Source organism: Ochotona curzoniae, unplaced genomic scaffold, assembly GCF_017591425.1.
Source record: "Ochotona curzoniae isolate NIBS_2020 unplaced genomic scaffold, NIBS_Ocur_1.0 scaffold_4683, whole genome shotgun sequence".
NCBI lineage: Eukaryota > Metazoa > Chordata > Mammalia > Lagomorpha > Ochotonidae > Ochotona > Ochotona curzoniae.
In genome coordinates, this window is record NW_024467121.1 from 3155201 (window position 1) to 3172016 (window position 16816).

Sequence of the window (16816 nt, forward strand, 5' to 3'; positions counted from 1 at the left end):
ACATACAAAAAAGCAAAATAGGGGCTGGCGCTGTGGCATACTGGTTAAAGCTGCCAAAGGCAGCTCTGTCATTTTATATGCATTCCAGTTCAAGTCTTGGATGCTCCACTTCTGAAGCAGCTTCTCACTAACGGCCTATAAAAGCAGCAAGAGATAGCCCAAGTGGCTAGGTCCCTGACACCTATGTAGAAAGACTGGGAGAAGCTCCTGGCTCTTAGCTTTGGATCTGCCCAGGTCCAGCTGTCACAACCATTTGAGAAGTAAACCAGTAGATGGAAGATATCTCTCTCTTCATCTCCCTACCCCCTTCTCTCTCTATAACTCTGAGGTTTCAAACAAATATTAAAAAAAGAAAAACCTGAAATGTCTCTGCCAAACTCCTACTTAAATAAACAAACAACAACAAAAAGCTTAATTTAAACAAAAACTTTCACTGTAAAGTGTAGGATAACAGTTGTTATTCTTTCCTTCTATAGTTTTCCAAACATTCCCTAATACTGTAATGTTTTAGTTACGGAATAATTATGTAACAAATACAAATGATACAAAGAGATAAAATCTACTAAAATTGAATGCAAAGCACAATATTTTTTCCTTTAAACATGGAACTTCTTGAAATTACTTTTAGTAGCAACTTGATAAATTTCTGCAGAGCAATTGTCAGGTAACATCTTGTACCTCATGAGAGGGCCTTAGGATTTATTTGTTAATGTCTGCTGGCCTCTTTCACATTTATTTTTTTTATAATCATCTATTGATTTACCCATTTATTTATTGAAAAGATGGACAGACAGAATGAGAGAAACAGTTATAATCCACTGGTTCATACCCCAACGCCCACCACAGCTAAGGATGGGCTAGGGCCAGAGCCAGGGGCCAAAAACTCCATCCACATGTCCCTCCATTACCTGAGTCATCACCACCACCTCTCAAAGCCTCCATCAGCAGTAGGGAGCATCTGTCAAGAGCTGCAGCCGGGTCTTGAAACCAGGCACACTAATGTGGGATGCAGACATTTTAACAGGCATCCTGCCCATTAAATCAAGTGCCAACCTTCTTTTTCATTCTTTAGTATGACATCTTGCCTCTTTTCTACCAAAAAAATTGAACAAAATTATTTTAATGTCATATTATTTATGAAAAACTTTTTTTTACCTAAAATCCTCATATTCTTTTGCTTGTCGCTTCCATGGGCAGCTCTGTATGTTTGTGATAATCCGGAGGAAGTCATTCTCTGAGTACCTGAAAGTTAAATGTCAATGGAATTAGGAAAGGCATGTTTCACTCAGAAATCTTCTTTGAGGACATGCTTTTATAATCTACTCACTTGAACCCTCTATATATTTCCTGAAATAAGGAAAGTACATTCCCTTCAAAACATCTAGAACCACACAATTTGCAAATATTTATGATGTGGGTTTAGAAATCTGTAAGTTGTACATATCTTAACCAGGTCTAGTATTAAAACTGTGATTGTGTGCCAACCTGTGTGTTCGTGAATATGTGTGTGTGCATTGTAACTATGTGGTTGATATTTTTCTTTATTTACTTTCTGACAGATTTACTGGGGGTATACGGATAAAACTTCCTCAAAACAATTATCTCAAGCCTTAATTTTTAGTAGAACACGCAAAAGCCAGATTAAATACATGTTTTATATTTGATATAAAAACCCCATAGAACAAGCAGGATAATTTGAGACACACTGAATAGAATCTCCATCCACAGCTCTCGCCTCCATCTAAAATCCCACCAATAAGTGCTCATCCTTTTAGGCACAGAACACCACAGTTTTCTCAATCTTCTCATCTAACATACAAACACTGTTTTGAGTAAGAAATCCCTTAAAGTGTTGGCTTAAACAGCTAAGTGATTCTTTTGCCATTGGAGATCTAGGCTCTGCAACACTAAGATGGAAGACATGTTAGTTAGGGGGCAAGGAAGGAGGAGAGCAGTAAAGGGCTGTGTCTTGGAAAATCACTACCCCATCCACACTGAATAATTGAATATCCTTTCAAATCTGTGACTAGAAGGAAGTGTTTCTTACAGATAAAGAGCTTAGTCAGCCCTGCAGCTCCTGCATCCTGAAATGTACCTTCCCTTTGGGTTTCTCTTCCTTCATTGTTGAATCAAACCACTTGTCCTGGGTTCTCAGTGACCCAGCTGGGAAAAGCTAAACATCTTGAAACACTCCATTAAATATTAAAGAGAAGCAAAGCAAAGAGTTACCATGGGAGAGATTAAAAACAATTTTATAGCACCAAAGCTTCTACCTCTAACAGATATACATTATTTCCATAGGTCCTACATCCCAAAGTTTTGTCTACATATCAAACTTGCTTAGCTAAAGTAACTACTGCCTATCTACACATGATGGAAACATACTCTGGAATTCTGTGCAAATCATTGTTTAGCTAGCGACAAGAAAGGTACATTCAGCAATCTACCCAAGACTTTTCCTGATCCTGGTTCTTTAGGAGGGACACACCACCATGGCAAACCTCTCATACCTGGGGAAGCTTTTTCTAACATTGAAAATAAGACAACAGTTCAAGCACTATGTATACAAGGTCTCTGAGGAAAGGTAATGAAAGAACCACTTTCTTACAAATCTCAATGAAACTGACAATGAAAAGGGAGGGGTCCAACACAAATGTCATATCTAACTAAGTTAATGAGAAGTGTATTTTAAGACATCAAGATTGGGGCTGCCATTGTGGCTTAATAGGTAAAGTTAGGACCTGCAATAGCAGCATCCTTATTGGCACCAGCTCCTGTCCTGGTTGCTCCACTTCTAATCCAGCTCCCTGCTAGTGTGCCTAGGAGGGCAGGTGAGGACAGACCAAGTTCTTAGGCCACTGCACTCACGTGGGATACCCAAACAAAGCTCCTGGCTCATAGGTTTGGCTTGGCCCACCTCCAGTGACTGCAGCCATTTGGGGAACGAACCAGCAGAAGGAAGATGTTTTTTGTCTAGTTTCTTGCTGATGCCCTGGGAAAGCAGCAGAGGACAGCCCAAGTGGGAGACCTGGAAGAAGCTCCTAGCTTCTGGCTGAGGCATTTCCCATCCCTGACCATTGCAGCCATTTGGGGAGTGAACCAAGGATGCAAAATCTTTCTCTTTTTTCTCATTACCTCTGAAACTCTTTCCAAATTTTAAAAAAATATTTCAAGATAGAAGTTAACATGAAAACACATTAAATGGAAGTTTATAATCCTTTCATGAAACTTAATGTGTCAGAGAATAAACTTTTATACAACATGATTTACTAAATGAAAAATAAATTTCTCATGATATGTCTAAGATAATCAGATGAGTGACATAGCAATAGAAACTATAGAATAAAAATACATAAAAAGACTGAATGAAAAATAGAGAATCAGTTAGTTAAGCTAACCCTAAGTAGCCTAATATAGACATTACTATAATATCAGCAAGAGAGAGAAAACAAATTTAAAGGAAATTTTTTCAAACTTAATATTATCTATGGATACACAGAAAGCTCAAAAAACCAAAAAGCCCAGCAAACTCAAAGCTCAAGGAACAACTTCACTATTATATTTAAATTTCTTTAAATCATTAATTAAGAGAAAAACCTGAAAAGTAGAGGGAAAAATTCATTACAAAGTAAAATGTAATCACAGAAGCACTCAATCAAGAAGAAGGCAGAAAAAAGAGGGAAAGGAACTCAGTCACGTGAATAGGCACAATAAATGTAAGAGATCTAAACACAGATATGTAAAGGCAGAGAATGCTATGCTGGGTCCTAACAGAGAGGAAATAATGGCTTGCTGTCCACAGGAAACCAATTTCATACAAACAAGAAAATAAACTAAAAATAAAAATACTGGAAAAGATATACCACAGTAAGACTATATATATATATATGTAAGAAAAGTTGGAGTGGCTATATTTTTTAAAAGATTTATTTATTTTCATTGCAAAGTCAGATACATATATATAGAGAGATGAGGGGAGACAAAGAGGAAGATCTTCCATCGATGATTCACTCCCCAAGTGACTGCAATGACCGGAGATACGCTGATCCAAAGCCAGGAGCCAGGAGCTTCTCTCTGGGTCTCCCACGCGGGTGGCTTTGGGACGTCCTCCGCTACTTTCCTTGGCCACAAGCAGGGAGCTGGATGGGAAGTGAGGCTGCTGGGATTAGAACCAGCACCCATATGGATCTTGGCGCGTTCAAGGTGGGGACTTTAGCTGTTAGGCCACCACACCGGGCCCGGAGTGGCTATATTTATACTAAATTTCTAAGCAGGGAATGTTACAGTGAAAAAATTAAAGACAAAAAAAAATCAGTGATATCAAAAGATGGTTCACTGTAATCAAAAATTACATTGATAAATTTATTGCTGCACTGATCAGGAATGTAAAAAACAAGGTACAAATGACCAATGACAAGAATGAGAGGGTGCAGTATTAACAGTGCTACTGATAGAACAATAAAACAACTTTACCCCCAAAATCTGGTGACCTACATGCAATGGAGTTCACTCAGTAAATGACAAAAACTGCCAGATCTCCCTCAAGAAAAAACAAATAATACAAATAATCCCACAGTAAAATCTGGCCAAGAATGGATTTACTGGACAATTTTATCCAATGTTCTTCATGAATTCTTAGAAATTCAATGTAGGGAGCCTTTCCCAATTCACTCTGTAAGAATATTTTACTATAACATTCCTTTTCCCTACAAAAAAAAAAAAGGAAGAAAAGTAAAAAACAAACAATATATATATATATATGTTAAAGAAAATAGCAAACCAATATGGCAAATAGAGATGCAAAAATCCTCAACAAAGTGTTATTGAATTGGATCCAACAACCTGCACAGAGGTGAAAGGTTAGGACCAAGTGAGGTATGCATTCTAAATGGTGTCCTAACTTATCACAAAAGTTACGAATGCAGCTTGCCATATTATTACAGTAAAACAAAGGAAACACAAATGATAATTTCATTACATGGTGGGGGGAGGCATTTGATCCGACACAACTTGACAAAAACTCTGAGTAAATTCAGTATAGAAGAAATCTTCCACAACATAACAAAGGTCATCTACAGTTAAGTACACACCTACTGGTGAAAGACTGAATACTTTGCTCCTAAGATCAGGAACATAGCAAGAGGTCCACCCCCACCATCGCTATCCCTCATTATCCTGGAGGTATAATTTCTTGGCAAAAGGCAAGAAAAATAAGGCCATCCAAATGAAACAGAAGAAATAGAACTGTTTATTCAGAGATGTCATAATCATCTGAAGAATCCATGAAAAATATCAGAACTAATAATTAAGCAAATGTTGGGGAAATAACATCAATGTAATAAACCAATTAATTTCTTGACACAAACAAGAACTAGTTGGAACTAATACAGCATCTCCATTTATAACATCACAAATAATGCTACATGTAAGTTTGATCAAAGATGCACAAGGTTTGTATACTAAGAGTACTAAGAATAACTAAAAACAGACTAAATAAATGGAGTTATATATCACGTTCATGGGATAGAAGACTCAAGACTGATAAAAAGTACATTTTCCCCAATACATACATACACACACGTGCACATATATATATATATATATATATATATACTATCCTTCCCACCCTGATCAACCATGTAAATATCATCAAAAATAAAAATTAAAAAAAAGAGAACTCACTAATAAGACACCCACCCAATCTACTTACTAACTGAGGAAAAAGGGCTTTACCAATAGATACTGCTAACAAAACCTATATTCTACATCAGCGTAACTGGTTCCATATCCAGCTCTTGCTCCCAACTCCACCTTCAACTAACACAGGCTCTGGTAGGCAGGGTGATTGCTCAAGTGATTGGGTACCTACCACCCCCACAGGAGATTTGAATCAAATTTCTAGAAAGCTTTGGCCCCTGATCCAGGGCCAGTGCAAGCATCTGGGGAATGAAACATAAGATGGTAACAGTTGCTCACCCTGTCTCTCAAACAATAAAAATAAATAAAATTGAAAAGAATTAAAAATTAGACAACAGATTTTAATATTTTGATGGATAGCAAATTAATACCTGAAAAACTGCTTAGTTTTATTTGTTAATAGGGAAATTTACACATTCATTTGTACAGATAAAGTTGAAAGATTAACCATACAACTAACTGTGACAAGAAGCTGAGCAACTGGAACTCTAACCCAGATAGAAAGAACATAAAATATAGAACTACCGTCCAAAAGCCATTTGGGAGTTCCATCAAAAGTCAACCATCCACCTTGTAACCCAGCTATTACACCCCTCTCTATTTATTCAGAGGAAATCAAAACATATTCCTGCATAAAGAATTTAAAATATTCAAATGGACTTCATTTGTTACAGCCCAAACCTGAAACCAATCCAAATGTCTATTAAGCAGTGAATGGAAAGCAAATCATGGTAATGGAACACTGTTGTCTTTATTCAGTGGCAAACTGAAGGAACTCCTGGTATCTTCAGAAACGTAGAGCAGTCTCCAAATAATTACACAAAATGAAAGAAGCCAAGTGTAGGAATGCACAATGCCGACTGCATCCCACAAAATGGAATAGGCAGGATGGGGCTGGCACATGGGAAGCAATGGGAGAGACGAACGAATTACAGCAGTATGAGAAAACCTTGGGTTGAGGGTGACACACACGCCTTATCTTGACTGAGGTGGTGGCATACATGAAGGTAACACTTAAGTTGGACTTCTATTGAGCATTATTCTTTTAAAATACTTTTAAATGTTCATTACTAGACTAAAAATTAAAATACAACTAAGAGAGTAAGAAATACGTATGAGCCATTGGGTGGAACTCCTGGTCCCTGACTTCTACCTGGCTGAGTCATGGCAGCCCCATTTGGAGAGTGAACCAGCAAATGCAAGATCTCTCCCTCTCTTTCTCTTCTCTCTCTCTCATTCTCTGTCATCCTGTCACTCTCTCTTTCAAATAAATACATTTCAAAAAAGAGAGAGAAAGTTCTAGGATAGTTAGTACATTATTCTCAATGAATTCTCAGAGTACCTTGACCAGTATTTCTATAATAAATTTCCTCACATTGACTTCATGAATTTAAATGTTGGTTTCCAACAATACCTACTTGCCCTTCAAACTTTGAGGGCTGGCAACTGGTGACCAACCTCAATCCCTACAACTTTTAGTTATTCTTCTTAACGTAGGAAATATGTGTTGAAGTACAGATACATCCTCTTTGATCTCTCTCAACTGTGATCAATGTGAAAAATGCAGAAGAGTTTACATGCAAAGTGAGGAACAAGGTTAGGTTGATGTTATGTCATAGTTCTAATCTCCATAACTTTAAGAACAAAGAATACAAGAAACATCTTGTTGGCTGACTCCTGGAACAGAGAAAGTTCCTTTCTCAACTCTTTGTTGGCCTAAGGTAACTCTGAAAATTCTATCTTCCTTCCCATTTCCTACTATTTTAATTAGTGTCTTAGAGCTGGCTCATGTGTCTTTGTGGGAGCTAACTATTAAGTTTTCAGGAGCGCTGTGAGCAGGTTGTAAAACCACTGGCAGCTTGAAATTGGCCCAGGTAGAAGCAGGGACACCACCGGAACTGCCAAATGTGACAACTCAGGGCTCTCTGCCAAATTTGCCTGTCCAAGCGAGGTGTCAAACACAAACTAGCTCATTGCTGCTCCCATATTTTGTACCTCGATGGACAACCTTTAAAAAAAAATTAGTGGTGAGTCACTGAAAGACAATGGGGTAGTAGACTGCATATGGAAACATGAGTGTGGGAAACCTCATGGGAGAGAATTGCAGTTGTGTAACCTGTTGGCTGGATGATAACCATTCATGTCACCCACAGTTCAAACCTTACTAGCCCCTGTGAAGAAGGCCAAGTAAGACTGCCACATGAATGACTTAAAAGTCAAAAAAAAAAAAAGGTCTAACATAAAAGGTCCAAACAGCAATCACTACAATGGAAAGTTAAGGACGATGCTATTTCCACCCAGATTATTTGCAAATACTCCAGAGTAGCATTTATTTTTCTTTGGCTTACTTCAAAAGCAGAGTTTTTGCTATTTTTGAAATCATTCTTGCTGATATAACAAGCTTGTCTTGGAACACTGAAGCCCTCATCCATTGCCAATTAGTATAAAGGTGCCCTGTAAAGTATGTATCGTCTTGAAAACATTTGTTTTGGTGCCATTCATTCCTCACTAAATTGTAGGGAGCTCCAATTTAACTCAATACTGAAAGATGTCAATCATGATACATCAAATTTTACTGATAGCTTAGTTGCATAAATATTTTTTCGCTTTGTAGTCTCTGCTTTTTAAAACCAAGTGAATACATTATCACAGATCTATCCATTAGAAAAGGAAAAAAAAAATGTCTGGCTACTTAACGACCGGAATGCAGCACTCAAACTACTTCCTGATTTTGCATTGTCCAAAGAGTCTTTTTTATGTTAGTATAGAAAAGAGCTTTTTGTAATATTATAATATAGGAGACTAAAGAATAGATAATACAAAAGATAATACAAAAGAAGATTATTTTTTCAAAATGCTTGTTTAGTTTTTATATCTGTTTTTGTTTTTAGTAACAAATACCCAAAGCGTTTTTCCAGAAAGTTAGGATCATCACAAGAGCAGTACGAACAGAGGTTGGAAGCATGGCTACAACAGAAAAATGTTTAAGAAGAAAAAGCTCATGTCTGCTGCACGTGTGGGCCATGTAGACCACGTGCGGGTAAGTATGGCTCTGAAGACACTTTTACGTGCATTGCACTAGGTGTTTATTGACATTCAGAGTTGGCTTTCAGTTTACAAAGTACAGGCTACACCCCAAAAACCTGTGGAGGCAGCTTCGCTTAGGATATTACTTCCATTTTTATGGATGACAAAACGAAAACTTCTGGAAAGATAAACAGCTTGTTCAATATTACACTGCAAGTGGATGAGCTAAGAATTAAACTCATGTCTTTTAATTCACATTCTAGCTCTCTTTCCAATATATCATGCAGTATCTCATCTACTTTCATGCTGAAACTGAAAATTAATCCCATCAGAAAACATTTTCTAGTCCCAACACATATAGTAAATCACACTAAACAAATGCAGGAAGCTATTTTCAAAAGAATAAATAATACCTATTTAAACCATTACTAATCAGATTCCAAATTCAAACAAATCATAAATTACATAGTAAATGGTTCTACATAAATGTCATATTAAAATGTTTAGTATTTTCCAGAAATGCCACTTTGAAAATGAAGACCTACATGCTGGGATTATTCTTATCTCAATTAAAATAAAAGAAGTATTTTTAAATGCTTTCATTTATGGTTAATTAATTTAAGTATTAAATTGTTATCAGGTATTTATTAGGCAGTGTCTAGAATTTATCTCAGGAATATTGATTTATTTGTTCTATCCAAGCAGCTGGACTATTGATTTAGCTTTCTACACTATCTCTTTATGTTGCAAGTCATGTTTTCTGTTCAATGAAATAGGTGGTGTCAGCACAACGCCAATAAGCCAATAGGCTTCAAGTAATACTGAATGGAGACCAGCTAGTTTTTATCAAGGTCCTGAAGAGCTCACTGAGTTCTCCATGAAAATAAATTCTGCCATAAAATTACTTGTCAATACAGACAACCATTTCCACTAGAAAGTTCTTTTGTAAGGGAATAGCCCCTGTGTGCTTAAAAGCTAAGCAAAGAGGAGCTACAGCCCATAAACTGTTGACCTACACAGTAATCCTGCCATTTCATCGATTAGTGACAGAAGATTTTAACTTACATTGTTTTCAGCAATGCGTGATGGCTACTTCTAATTAGAATTCTGAAGGTCTTGTCAATTGGCATGGGAGAGAAAGAGAACTTAGACTTTCATTCTCTTCGTACCTTTGAACAACCTTTAGATGTTAAATGTTACAAAGCAGCTTCAGAGATCGGCTCTTAGGATACCAATACACTTCTTCACAGCCCCAGTGAAATCTCCAAAGTGCTAAGCAACAGCATTTGAAAAAGTCAGGCACACCGATTTTTCAAAAAAGGACATTTTCTGTGTCCTAGATAGTTAACTTCAGGGATGCTGGTATTTAACTACATGACATGTGTTACAAAATACTTCAAGTAGTGAATTATCTTGGCCAACCAAAAAGGAATGGTTTCTCTAGAGAGATGGATATGGAAAAGTGAAGTGAAACACACTTGGGCAGAGTAGGAGAGCTGTTACTACGCCCAGGCCACAAGCTACCCGAAAGGAGCTAAGCTTGTGGGTGAAAACTTGACTGGCAGGAGCTGCGCTACTTGGTGAAGATGCCTTCTTCCCTAACCTCAACCACACAGAGACATCCACGGGGATGGATTAAAGCAGCACACTCTCTCCCTCCTCCCACCTTCCACTGCCCTCACACAGGTTCAATCAAACCAGAAACCAAAGAGTGGAAAGAGCCCATTTACTGTAGTCCAAGGAAGTCCGGATCCGAGAACAAACAGCAAGAAAGCAAAGAGTAGGAAGATCCAAGTGGTCAGCAAAGAATATTGAGCACAAATGGAAATTTATTCATGGTGCCATTTCTCTGTATTATCCCGGGTAAGTGAATTTTATTTCAGTAGGCTGGTTTGACACAAAGCCAAAAATAATTTTCAATATTTTGAAATTCCTTCACAAATACCTACAACATGTAAATACATGAAGAATGAACCTGGTATTTCAGATTTTCATATTTCCACTCTATGATTTTTTTAATATGAAAACCTGATGACCTATTTTTCAAGCTTATGGAAAGAAATCTACAAACATATCAGAAGATATCTAGACATAAAAGACACATTCGGATGGCATGACCACATCAATTTTTATAAATATACTACAGCTTGCAAAGATTCTGAACTAATAAACTCAGTGTTTCTCCACCACTAAAGAACACTTTTTACATAAAGTTACACTAGTAGAGGACCTAGTGTGAATTGAGCACCTGACTGAACATTTGGTTAGAGTTTTGAGTCATTTGCATGTGACTATTACTCCTTTGCCTTCTTTCTGACTACAGAGTTGATCCTTCTATTCTCCATCCTTTGCACCACTCGTGTACCTGTTACATATTCTTACAACACTTAACCTTTTAGCTTCATATATTTACTGGATGTCACTATTGAGCATCACTATGGTGTGGCACAGTGTTCTAGGCATTATATAGTAAAATGTTAAAGAATTCATGATCTCATGGACTTTATGTGGTAGAAGGAGAGCAACAATGTAAGCCAAAATAGTACATGAACTAGCAGCACACTGAAGAATTAGGCATTTCTACATGCTAAGGAAAAACAAGTTGGACAATAGGTAGAGAAAGTCTGTGGAGTACAGAGGTCAACAAAGCCCTCACTAGAATATGACAGCTGATAAAAGATTGGAAGGAACTGATTAAGCTGCGCACTGATGAGATCTCAGAGCATGGAGAAAGCATGGTCGGCTAAGAGAATAACAACTGTACAGTCCAACAGTTAGCAGGCATGATGTGTTTAGGAGCAATAAAAGACAGGGTGACTGGCATTCACCCATGAGATGTCACTTATGAACCCACCTACAAAGGAGAAAGGAGATGAGACAAAAAGGAATCAAACAATCTAAAGGGTTTGTAAATAAAAGCCATTCGGGGAGTGAATCCGTGGATGGAAGATAACTCTGAGTTTCAAATAAATAAATAAATTTTCCAAAAAATACCTGAGTTTGTACTAAAATCTCCTGGTGATTTGCAGACATATTAAAGTTCTAAACAACTCCACTGAAGTATAAATTAGATATAACCATTTTCAGTGCACTATTCAACAGATTTTTTAAAAATATATTCATAAATATATTGACTCAGTATCACTTCAAAAACAAACAAAAAAAGAAATCCCTGTCTACTCTATTAAAAACAGCTTGTAAGAGAACAAGAGGGAGAGTTGAAAGAACAAGTAAGAGCTGTTAGTTAAACCCCAAAGAGGGATGGGGGTGGCTTGGATCAGAGTGGAAGTGGTAGAGTTCATAAGAAACTGTCAGCTTCTGGATCTTTTGTGAAGGTAGGCAGTAATATTTAATGACAGGTTAGATATAACATGGATAAAAATAAGGGATTAAGGATGATACCAAGGTTTTAGGTCTGGGCCACTGGAAGTTTATAAGCGCCATTAATTGAAATGCAGAATCTTGCTATATGAAGTTTAGGACATCAGTATGAGACATGCTAAGTTTGACCATGAATAAATTTCCATTTGTTGTGCCCATTCGGGAAATGGGCAAACATTTCACAAAGGAACAAGTCCAAATGGCAAACAAACATATGAAAAAATGTTCCAGCTCCCTAGCAATAAGGGAAATCCAAATTAAAACATCGATGAGGTACCACCTAACACCAGTAAGATTGGCCCACATAAACAAGAACACCAACGACGCTTGCTGGCGAGGATGCGGGGAAAAGGGAACCCTACTCCACTGCTGGTGGAGCTGCAAATTGGTACAGCCTTTATGGAAATCAGTCTGGAGAACACTCAAACAACTCAAAATCTGCATACCATATGACCCAGCAATAGCACTCCTAGGAATATATCCAAAACACCTGTTTTACGACAAACCAACATGCATCCCTATATTCATTGCAGCACAATCAGTAATTGCGAAAACATGGAAGCAACCGAAATGCCCATCAGCAGAAGATTGGATAAGAAAGCTTTGGTTCATCTACTCCATGGAATACTACTCAGCTATTAAAAAAAACAAAATGCAGTTCTTTGTGGCTAAATGGGCCCAACTGGAAACTATAATGCTAAGGGAAATGAGCGAATCCCAAAAGATTAGATACCACATGTTTGCCTTGATTTAACCTGTAATTTATTGTTTGGTTGTTTGTTATTTTTTGAACGTGTCATTGATGCTGTCTCAACCCAGATGTTTCGAAGAATGGAACTTGCATTATTTTTAACATATTGTTTACCCAATACTATGTCAATTAATTCCATAATGTTGTATATTGATACTGAGGCCTTGTTGGGGCTTTTAACCGACCGGATCTTTACTCTGTTAGACCTATCTTCAGACCATAGAAGGTCTCCCCAGGAGGCCACTGAACTTATCTGGACAATAAGACGCTGAACTTTATGCTAGGCATGTGTTTGCAAGCAATGAATCTCAACTGAACTTGAACTATGGTTATGCAGCAAGGTGGAGGAATCCACCATGGGGGGAGGGGTATGGGGAGGGGTGGGGGGAATCCCCAGTGCCTATAAAACTGTACTACATAATACAGTGTAAGCAACAATAAAAAAAAAAAAATTTCCATTTGTGCTCAATATTCTTTGCTGACCACTTGGATCTTCCTACTCTTTGCTTTCTTGCTGTTTGTTCTCAGATCTGGACTTCCTTGATCATTACTTTCCTATGTAGACAGATCTACATATAAATCTGGGAAGAGGTTCAGATGGAAGATATAAACTTGGCAGTCAACAGTATGTGCAGGATATTTAAATGCATGAGAGTAAAAAGTAGTCTAAGGGATGAAGAGAAAAGAGGCCTGAGGATTGCACTCTGGGCTATCCAAGTGTCAGAAGTGAGGAAATATGGGGAGGAAATCTGCTATTAAGAATGAGTCAGAGCCAAGGTAGTGTAAACATCTGCTTAAGCATTTGACTCTTTCAACATACTATGAACTGTTCAAAGTAGGAAACAATATCTTCATACAAGAATTCCCCCTCTGTTTCTAATCATGCATGCTTTGAAAAACATGTCCAGTGAGCATAAGACGCACCTCTGGGTTGACAATTGAGAACACCTGTCTGCACTGGGCAGAGTGTTAGGCACATATAGCTACTATGTGTTCCTGAGATTAAAATCTAATCTGAATGCAGCATAAAAAGTTTCAGCTATTAAATCTGAACAATGAAAGTAATTAGCTACCTGCCAGAATCTTCCCATCAGAAGCAAGGTAGATTAGCAGATTAACTTGTACTGAAGCAAAATAAATAGCAAAAAACAAACAAACAAAACAAACACACACAAAAAAATGGAGGCACTTGGATAGTGTTTTGGCTATGGATCACTTTTGACTAGATGTACATGATAAAACCTATCTCATGACACAGGCATTCTCATTTTAAACTTGTGAATTATAATCCTGTTCCCTTTAAGAATGATACCATGGAGTAGTGAAAACACAACACAGAATTTCACTTGTTACTGATTATGCCATTTTAAAAAGTGGCTTTTTTTAAATGTTCTGCAAGCCACTGAAACCGCAAAACTCATCTGGCTCACTTGTGGAATTAAAGTTTCCAGCTGAGCACCTGAGAGAGAACAACATGAACTCAGCAACAGAGATGAGGGAACACTATAGGTTACAAGTATAAATAGAGCAAAAAAAAAAAAAAAAAAAAACCTACTGGAAACAGTGACCTGGATCCATGCACCAGGGGAATCCTCATCACTCAGCACAAAGTAAATGGAAGAGTTCTAGCAGACCCATCTCTAAAAACATCGGACATCAGCAATTTCAGCCACAGGAGGGACCCACAGTCATCACAGGCTCAGAGCCTTAGAAGGGAAAGCACCTGGAGTACATCTTAGTTTTGCTTTCAGAAAAGGAATGCTTATGGTCTTCTGCCCAACCCCCAAGCAATGGAGGTGGTGGTGTAATACCACCTTGAGGAAGGAGAGGTTATCAGGATCATATTGCCCTAATACAAAACAACATTGCAAATCTCTAACCTTGTGGCCCCACAAATATTTTACTACATTAACAAAAGGCACTGCTAGACATTGGCCCCAATCCAGGAACAGGCGGTTTGGCACAACAGAGTAGGACCTGCTCTGAAGACCCTGGCATCTGGGTCTTCCTCTGCAGCCATGAGATTATTCCTCTATATTTTTTCTCTCCCAGAGAGGCATATACCTGCCTAAGATACCTGCTTTTATCTCTGATCCTGATTCTGTTTAGGTGAGTGCCTCATCTAAACAGCCTCACCATGGTTTACACCCACCACAGCTTTGGTGGGTAAGAAAGGTCATTTACACTTGGTTCTGGCATCTGCCAGTCCAAGCCTTCCTCAACTTTGACAAGTGATCTGGACTCTGGGTTCTCTGTGGCAGGCGTGATTGGTTGTTACACACTGGTACAGACATCAGTCTTCTGGAAGATCCTTTCTCTGTGTGTCTTGGCTTTGGAGAGTTCTCCTGAACCCTGGCCCCATATAGTCTTAGCCTCCACAGCTTTAGTGGTTGGGTACAGCCAGCATTATACACTGTGCTGACTCACACTCCAGTGCCATCTCCTTTCTGAGTCCATCGGGTTTAGTGAGCCTGGTTAACCACCCACATGGGTTTTGTGCCAGCACCAGCTATCTTCATTGTTATCTGTGCTCCATGCTGGGTAAAGAGAAATCCTTCATAGATCTGCTGCTACTGCCATCATTTACACAAGAAGGTACACAGAGATCATAGCTAAGTGTCCAGCTGAAAATAAAAGGAAAAGTATTCTGTCAAAGACACAACTTCAGGAAAAAGTTTTCATTATATGAAAGTTATCATTTAAAAGCAAGAGACTAACAACCCATCATATGCACAATGTAGGGAAATAAGAAATATGAAAAAGCAAGAGTCAACATTATACCTCAAAAGGCACCCGATGAAGCTTCAGTGTCAGACTCCACAGAAAGGAATACTGATGAAATGCCCAATAAAGAATCCAAAAGAGGATTATACAGATACTAAAAGAAATACTGAGAATACAAATAGTTGAATTATGAAATTACAAAATCAGTCCATGATATGAGAAATTCATCAAAAAGATAGAGATCTTGTACAAGAACCGGCAGAAATCATTGAGGTGATGAATCCAATAAATAAGATTTAAAAATTACTGCTGAAAGCCTCCACCGCACACTGAATCAAGCAGGAGAAAGAATGCATGCACTTGAAGATATCCCCATCAAGACCAAAGACAGATGAAGAAAAGAATACAAGAAAAAAAATGAAGAGAGCCTAAAAGGCTTTTGGCAGACTGTGAAGCAAACTAATATTGGTGCTCTGGGAATACTTGAAAGAAGTGTAAAGACATGGAGAGTTCATGCAATGCAACAGGGATTGAAGGAGGAGGTACCACACCAATTACCAGAAAAGATTCTGAATGTGACACCTTACAGTCAACATTTCAAAACCATAACAAGAAAGGAAGAAAACATGCGAGGGTAGAGTTCTATTCACTTTCAGGGAATTCACACTGAAATAACAGTGGTTTTTCCAATAGAACCTTTCAGGTCAGGAAGAAATGTAAGGGCATATTCCAAATTCTTAAAGAACAACCAAAAAAACTACCAACTGAGAATACTCTGTCCAATGAAGTTATCATTTTAAATGGAGGAAAAACTACAAGAGAAGCAAACATTGAAGGAATTCATCACTACCAGAGCAACTTTACAGAAGATTCTGAGAGGGAGAACTACATACATAGAGAAACAAAGACAGATAACCACCACCATGGAAATAGATGAAAGTACAAAAATCAACAGGAAAAAGTGAAGGATATTCAAATTAAACAAAGGAATTTGTACATGTGGGAATAAGTCACCATTCATTAATAACAACTTTGAATTTAAATTATCTGAATTCTCCAATCAAAGAAACAGATTGACTGAATGAATCAAAAATAAATAAAATGAGATTCAATGATATGCTGTCTACTAGAGATGATACGCATAGACTGAAAGTGAAAAGATGTAAAAAGATACTGCACGCAAACAGAAACTAAAAGCAAGCAGGTATAAACCGTATATCAAACAAAGTAGAGTTT

General features: G+C 37.8%; 1 protein-coding gene across 1 annotated transcript in view; it reads right to left on the bottom strand.

Moving 5' to 3' along the window:
• Positions 1 to 16816, bottom strand: part of ST8SIA6 (ST8 alpha-N-acetyl-neuraminide alpha-2,8-sialyltransferase 6) — a 123048-nt gene that overhangs the window by 39005 nt on the left and 67227 nt on the right. The window contains exon 4 of the mRNA XM_040967946.1: positions 1156 to 1242. Coding sequence (XP_040823880.1) covers positions 1156 to 1242 — 87 coding nt within the window. The remainder of the gene's footprint in view (positions 1 to 1155; positions 1243 to 16816) is intronic.